The sequence below is a fragment of the Rhinoderma darwinii genome, chromosome 6 (genome assembly GCF_050947455.1).
Source record: "Rhinoderma darwinii isolate aRhiDar2 chromosome 6, aRhiDar2.hap1, whole genome shotgun sequence".
Classification (NCBI taxonomy): domain Eukaryota; kingdom Metazoa; phylum Chordata; class Amphibia; order Anura; family Rhinodermatidae; genus Rhinoderma; species Rhinoderma darwinii.
In genome coordinates, this window is record NC_134692.1 from 13038047 (window position 1) to 13046211 (window position 8165).

Sequence of the window (8165 nt, forward strand, 5' to 3'; positions counted from 1 at the left end):
TGTACCAGCTGGATCTCCACAAGGAAAATCAGTACCATTCGGGAATTCATACATATGGTATCTCACACAACCAACCATAATGCTACTCTGTACTGATGAGGAGCAACTAATCCGAAACCCTGCGGTCTACAGATTGGAGTCTATGATTTGGCCAATAACCCGAGTCAAGTTACAAAGCTCTATAAAGAGTTGGACATTGACTTACAGGTTCTTCCCTATAGGTGGACCTAGAGAGACAATTTACTTCTAAAGTTCTCTGCATATCCTTAAAAGCACATATCTCTCCATGTCTTACCAACCAATATCTCCATATAGTCTAATCTCCATGTCGTCACTGGCACATATCTCCATATAGTATTCCCTCCATACACTTACCAACACATATCCCCACCTGCTTTATTCTCCATGTCATCACCAGCACATATCTTCATATCATATTTTCTCCATTTTATCTTCTCGTTATGTCATCTCTAGCTAATATCTCCTCCTATTGTTCCCTTCATGCCCTCAGCAGGATATCCATCCATCTTCTCTCTACATCCAAACCAGCACATATTTTCGTTTGTTCTTTGCTCCATGTCCCCACCACAGATTTCCCCAGTTAATATTCTCTCCATTCCCTCAACTAGCATTCATCTCCATTAAGTATTCTTCCATGTCCACATCATCTTGGTCTGCTCTTCGCACCTTGTACCTACCAACAAATACCTCCATCTAATATTCTCTCCTTGCCTTCTTCTAGCATACATCTCCATCTGGTTTCTTCTCACCAATACATGTCCTCACCCGCATATACATCTACTCCCCTCTACATCCTCATCAGCACATACTGTATCTCTCTGCTCTTCCCTCCATGTCCTCACCAAGAAATGTCTCCTTCTAATCTTTTATCCATGCCCTCATCCAGCATACATCTCCATCAAACCTTCCTCCATGTCTACGTTTTGGTGTCTAGTTTTCCCTTCATGTCTCCACCAACTAATATCTCCATCTGGTTTCCTCTCGCAAATACAATACATCCAACCCATCTATGTTCGGTCCACCTTAAAAATCATATTCTGACATGACACAGTGAGAGATATTACCAGTGGGGATCAGTGGACATTAAAGTCCAAAAAAACTAAAACAATGACCAGTCGCAATAAAAATCAAACAAATCAAATAATATTATGACGTGAAATACTCCACCTATTATGCTCTACAAGGACTAACCTTTACTGCACGCTCCTCAGGGATTCTCTCCGTCAGTATATTGTGTCGGTCACACAGCTCCCAGGCATTGGGTGACAAAATGATGGAACTCGCTTCAGCCAAACCTTCCGCTAAACGCACTTCATCCACGGTCCGGCCCACCACAACAAAGAACTCTTGGGTTCTGTTCCCTATAACAATTTTTGATAATCGCCCGGCAGAGATGGCTATAAAAGAAGGAATCAGAACACTAGTATAGAAAACCCTGCATGGGATTAGTGGAAGACTTCATCATGGTAATTGTATCACATCCCAAGAAAAAATGTCTGATGGAAAAAGAAGGTAGCTGGACATTTCAGATAGACGTTCTCAATTATTTTTCTATTTTGGGTGGTGGACACTTAAAATATATCTGCACGGGTCACTTTGTCTGGTTCAGATAATCCCTTGTAAAATGCCCTGAGGTAGTAGAGGAGGCCTCCGAAATAAACCAGAGTGGAGAGCAGGGTAAACAGTAGCTCTTGCTCAGCCCGGCGTATCCAATTTTGCTAATTGATATGTTTTTCAAAGCATGTCCAGAAATTACCAAAGTTGTGCCCAGGGTTTCCAAGTTTTGAAGGTTCTCCAACATGCTATGGTTTCAAGGTTCTGCTCTGACCCTTAGGTGGCCTATTGTCAAAGCACAGCAACGCCATGACAGCAGTGGAAGATGCAAAGCATAATCGAAATTCATCAATGTCTTCTCTTCTCCTCTTCCAACTCTGTCAATTTTCTTAGCATCTGCCTAACATCCACAATAGGTCACCTTAGAGGTAGAAGAATGTATCTAACAGATATTAATCTCGACCAGATTCTCTGACCCTCCATGACACTACTGGTACTCTATAATGTAGTGCTGGTCTTCTGATTATCTTACCAATTTTGACCCTTAGCTCGACTCCCACTTGAGTGGCTCTTACACCGCAGGTCTCCTGAATTTTCATGCTGCACTGCACTGCCAGGGTGATGACTTCACTCAGCTGATCACGCCGAACTTTCCAGAGTGCTAGCAGGGCGTCTCCTGACAGGTGAGATGAGGTACAGGTGGTAAAGAATTAACAATGGTAAGCATGCTCCTATGGTCTACTCTTCATGACTATAGCTGGCTGTAGGTGTAAAAATGTCCCACCTGACCAATGGCTATCACGACTACAGTCTAAGGCTTTGTTCACATCTGCGTCAGGGCTCCGTTCCGTCAGAGCATTCTGTCGGAACGGAGCCATGACTGACACAAACTAAAACCGTAGGTTTCCGTTTCCTTCACCATTGATTTCAATGGTGACGGATCCGGTCCCAATGGTTTCAGTTTGTCTCCATTGTGCAAGGGTTCCGTAGTTTTGACAGAATAAATAGCGTAGTCGACTACGGTATTCATCCGGTCAAACGACGGAACGCTTGCACAACGGAGACAAACTGAAACCATTGGCACCGGATCCATCACCATTGAAATCAATGGTGATGGAAACGGAAACCTTTGGTTTCAGTTTGTATCAGTCAGGACTCCGTTCTGACGGAAAGCTCTGACGGAACGGAGCCCTGACGCAGATGTGAACATAGCCTAAGAAACATTGCTTAGGTCACCATCAAAGGCAACGGTTTGGGAAATTTGGACTTGTAATCATTCATTAGGGTACAGAGGTGTAGCATGAAGATACAAGGACCCAATGTAAAATCTAAGACAGACACCCATTAACCATCCCATGCCATATACATGTGGCATAGGGGTTGTTGAATACACTCAGGTACCAGGATCTGGTGTGTGAATGAAGCCTCTGTACCCCTTATAGTTACCGTCCTGTGGCCAGTGGCTGACACTACTCATCTCCAAACTTTTGTGGAGATCTAGATGTGTCCCTCATATTCACTGCCGCATGTACTGATGCATGTAGATACCACTTGGTCTAAGACCAGACAGCGGTCAACATGCTAGCCGGTCCTCATGTATATTATTATGCATTTGGAGTGGATCTATCAGAGGACTTCATGTCTCCCAGCCCTACTCTTCGCTCTTTTGAAAATACAATACCTGCAAAATTTAGGATGTCGCCTCCTGCCACCAGCACATCTGTGGAAAGTACAAACAGTTAAGAGGGCTACAGGCAAAGAACATGAACTAGTAAGGCTCTATTCACGGTATTGTCAGGACTTAGGTGACCCATGACAGCAAACAAATACCAACAATTACTGGCGTCGGACCCCATTGACTTTAATTGGGTCTATCAAGGATGAGGTTCAAGTACTTTTGACGCCAAAAATAGCACTGCAGACTGTCAAACAATACCAGAAACCCCCACCAATACTGTTATTGCCAGTGTGAACAGAGCCTAAGCCTCTCACATAAATGGTGATAGCTTCAGCGTTATATAACCATGATATACATTCTCATTCTTTTCAGCGTATGTAACGACCGCGCATCATCATACCACTTGCTGTCTTTATCAGGGGCCGGTCCTCTGTGCTGCATAGAATAATTACCGGTGACCACAGCTAGTGCCTCTATTTCATGTATAGACAGAGTGGTCACCGGTACAGGAAGTCATTGACAGCTGGGAAGAAGGAAGGAAGGATTACAGGAAAACACAAGAGAAGGGCGCTGAAAGGTCATTTACTGTCAGACAATTACAGAAAAGAGGTTCTTCAAGTGGAAACACGCTAAAGAAGGTGGAGAAATATCCCTTTAAATGAGAGTGCGCTCAGTTCTTATCACATCTTCCCTCTCGACCGTTCCAGATTAATATATGCCCTGTATGATACCTCCATGATCTAGGACCCTATATTTTAATGTGACATTTGAAGCCGGTAATAAGGTCGCATAGGGCAGGGGACGCCATATTTTGTTGCAATCAAGATATAAAAAAACATGTTGATTTTTTTTAGCGCAGATGCCGGGCAGATACTTACGATCTACAATGTCTCCCATGTAACTATTCAGGGTCTTAGTTAATTGGTCGGCACCGTACCCCTTCTTATTGGCGCTGCTAAATTTTTCAGTTAAAGCAGTAAAACCTAGAAGAGAAAAACACGTTGGTTTTCTCTGCATTTTCAATGAATGAACGTCTATAACATCTGGTGTGAGAGAATGTGACTGGGTAGAGGTATCTAAGCCTATGACGTGTGATACTGTCTGCTGAGCTAATGGATCTAATCCTATTATGTGTGATACGGTCTGCTGAGCTGCTGTATCTAAGGCTACATTCACACGAGCATATCAGATTCACACGGGTGAAAAACGCGTGTGAATCCGGTCCGTGTGTGTTGCGTTATGCATCAGTGTGCTTTGCGAGGGGCATCCGTTATTCACACACTCGCAAAGCACATCTTTTTTTTAATCATTATTTTCAATAGAATTGATGCGCAAATCAGGCACCGCACACGAATGTGCATCCGTATGCGTTGCATGGTTTTCACGCACCCATTGACTTCAATGGGTGCGTAGGTGCGTGACAACGCACCAATATAGGATATGCAGTAAGTTTCACGCAGCGGACTCTCGCTGCATGAAAACTCCTGCATGTGTGAACGGCCCCATTGAAATCCATGCGCAGCACACGGACGTTATTCACGTTCCTGTGAATGGGCCCTAACTATCATGGGTGATACTGTCTGCTGAGCCTAAGTATCTAAGCTTACCATGTATAACACTGTCTGCTGAGCGACTATATTGCGGGCACGGTCGGACGCCGATGGCCGCAGGCAGCCACCCACATTTTCGGCCAGTGCTCCCATACAAAGTATGGGAGCACAGACCGTAAAAAGCAAGATAGGACATGTTTCTACGGTCGTAAATAAATGGGAAGGTGTCCGTGGACAATAGAAGTGAATGAGTCCGTAAATGTGGACCGTAATTGCGGTCCACAATTATGGACGATCTTTACGGTCGTGTGCATGGGGCCTAATACGGTCTGCAGAGCCAAAGTTTCTAAACGTGTGATACTGTCTACATATGGTATCCAGTGTATCTAAGCTTATCATTTGTGATACTGTCTGCTGAGACTCTGCATCTAAGCTAATCATGTGTGATACTGTCTGCTGGACTGATGTATCTAAGCCTATCATATGTGATACTGTCTACTGAGCCACTGTATCTAATCTTGACATGTGTGATACTATCTGCAGAGCCAGTGTATCTAAGCCTTTCATGTGTGTTTGCTGACCCGGTGTATCTAAGCCTAACGTATGTTACAGTCTCAGAGAACCACACTTTACTCATGTTACCTGAAACATCAGCAAATAGTAAAACCCCATGGAAATTCTCAATACATGGCAATTTTTTCATCAGATTCCCATATATAACAAGATCTGGAACATGGGCCGTCACTTTCCCAAGTGTTTGTAGGACTGCCTGCTCCGCCATTTTTATCCAGATAAGTCAATACACGATGACGAATTTCAACCTGTTTCTATGGTAACAGCAGGCAACTGATGAATTGACTGTGAGCAGGTGATAAGAGGCCATCTTTACTAAGGGCAATCAGTCTGTCTCACTGCCATTTTCCGCTATGGTGTACAGGACATGACACCTCAGTTCAGACTATTTCGGCATGGAGACAATATGGGGCTGTCATAGAGGCCGGCGGAGTGGGACGGGACGAACTTTGTAATAGTAAATAAAATAGAAAGATCTTTATTTTCTATTTTTTTACAGGTTTCTGATATTTTTAAGAAATTCCAAAATCTTGCATAGCCCCTTAAAAAAATATATGTATACGCCAAACGCATATCACAAATGGGTATGAGGGCAGGCCCACTGTCCGATCGTCCCCGTGTCTGTTGTTAGGAAAACAAAGTTTGACACGTTGGATTTTAAGTCATTCAGACCTGGCGGATTTTCAATGTGGATTCATGTGGATAGGTTTTTCAAAATCCCATCCATATTAGGGTATGTTCACACGGCCTATTTACGGACGTAATTCGGGCGTTTTTGCCCCGAATTACGTCCGAAAATAGCGCCTCAATAGCGCTGACAAACATCTGCCCATTGAAAGCAATGGGCAGACGTTTGTCTGTTCACACGAGGCGTAATTTACGCGCCGCTGTCAAAAGACGGCGCGTAAATAGACGCCCGCGCCAAAGAAGTGACCTGTCACTTCTTTGGCCGTAATTGGAGCCGTTATTCATTGACTCCAATGAATAGCAGCGCTAATTACGCCCGTAATTGACGCGGCGTTCAAGCGCCTGCACATGCCGGTACGGCTGAAATTACGGGGATGTTTTCAGGCTGAAACATCCCCGTAATTTCAGCCGTTACGGACGCCCTCGTGTGAACATACCCTAAGCGGAAAAATGAAAAGAAACAAACAACATTTTCATTATGTCGCAGAAAAGCAGAAGATTTCCAACAAGGATTTCACCGACGTCCAGGGTGAAATCCGCGTGAATCCGTGGCAAAATCCGCATGTAACACAATCTGTGGCGGATTTCTTCTTGGGCTATGTTCACACTGGCATGATAGCTTCTGTTTATAATGGAAGCCATGACACTGTGCGACAGCTGTATACTGTGCTATTCTTGTTGTCAAAAGTGACGGAAACCCTGACGGAAAGCTCAAATACATATGTGAACACAGCCCAACATGCAACTGGAGGATAATCAGAACCTGGGGTATCTGGCAGCTGCTGATCCCTGTCGCTCTATGGCAAAAAAAAAATGCACTTTCAGGCCCCATACACCGGCAGCCGTCCGTGATTACAGAAGCGTTGCTAGGTGACGCCAGGTTACAGATGTTTATACGGATACACCGCGGACCGTAGTTGCTGATACCGTTCCGTATATGCGGATAAGTTGCGGATGACGACAGATCCGTTTTTACAGAGTATTAAGGCCCCAAGCACACAACCGTAAATTCGCGGACCGTACCATGGTCCTCGGTTTTACAGACCCATTCGGTTCTATTGGTTGCGGACACCTTTCCGTAGCGCTACAGATGGGTGTCCATGCCGTAGAACCGTGCATGTCCTATTTTCCGTATTTTACGGGCCGTGCTCCTATACTTTGTATGGGAGCATGGTCGAAAATACGGGCAGCCGTCAGCTGGCGGCCATGCCCGCAATCGTGGGCTGTGATTACGTGCACAGTCGTGTGCACGGGCCTTACAGATGCATGAAAATACGATAGTGTGCATGGGGCCTCCCCGTGTTTCTTCTAGAAGTACAAGAAGAATCTCATGCACATGGCCATGCCCGTAATCATGCCCCGCGATTGCGGGCACGGGCGTCCGCCAGCGCCCGTGGTCCGAATTTTCGTGCCGTGCTCCCATACAGGGACGGGAGCACGGCCCGTAAAATCCGAAAAGTAGGACATGCTCCATATTTCCCGGCATGGACTCCCTTCCGTAGCGATACGGAAAGGGGTCCGCGGCCAATAGAACCGGGCGGGTCCGTAATTGCGGACCGTATTGCGGTCCGCAATTACGGAGTTTTTTTACGGTCGTGTGCATGGGGCCTGAGACGTCCGTAACACGACCCTATTTTATCGTCCATGTTATGGCCGTACGACCTGGACTCCCCGCAGTTCGAGTAAACTGGACTTAGATCAAAATTGGACCCTCTGCTCTAAGTTCGGTTCACTTGAACTGTGGAGGGTCCCGGTCTTGCAGCTACAATACAGACGCTAAAACGTGGTTGCGTCACGGACGTCTGAATGAGCCCTTTGTAATAAAAGCTGCATAATAAGCACTCTTGCCACATTGTTATGGAGGTACATGGGAAGTGCTGGAGGGAGCTGTTTTTTGTAGTGTTACTATGAAATCTGGAATCAGACAATTAATTTTGACAGACCTATAAAATAATCCTGTAAACTTTAGGCTGAGTCATGCAAGTTGCACAACGTACATCACATGATGAACTGTCAAAACAATCCCTCCAGACTTCCGTACTTCTTGCCTTCTTGGGCGTACAAATATGGCCGATAGTCCCGCCTTCTCATGATTGACAGCT

General features: G+C 45.2%; 1 protein-coding gene across 4 annotated transcripts in view; it reads right to left on the reverse strand.

Moving 5' to 3' along the window:
• ADCY10 (adenylate cyclase 10) overlaps positions 1 to 8131 on the reverse strand; it is a 32446-nt gene extending 24315 nt beyond the window's left edge. For 2 of the 4 annotated variants that reach the window (XM_075829170.1, XM_075829173.1), the window contains exons 1-5: positions 5446 to 5614; positions 4132 to 4236; positions 3257 to 3295; positions 2108 to 2251; positions 1213 to 1418 (exon numbers count right to left, since the gene is read on the reverse strand). In XM_075829170.1, coding sequence (XP_075685285.1) covers positions 1213 to 1418; positions 2108 to 2251; positions 3257 to 3295; positions 4132 to 4236; positions 5446 to 5584 — 633 coding nt within the window. In that variant the 5' untranslated portion in view covers positions 5585 to 5614. Of the gene's footprint in view, positions 1 to 1212; positions 1419 to 2107; positions 2252 to 3256; positions 3296 to 4131; positions 4237 to 5445; positions 5615 to 8006 lie in introns of those variants that run through there. The other 2 variants (XM_075829172.1, XM_075829171.1) reach the window with 2 other exon arrangements.
• Between the last annotated feature and the right edge of the window lie 34 nt (positions 8132 to 8165).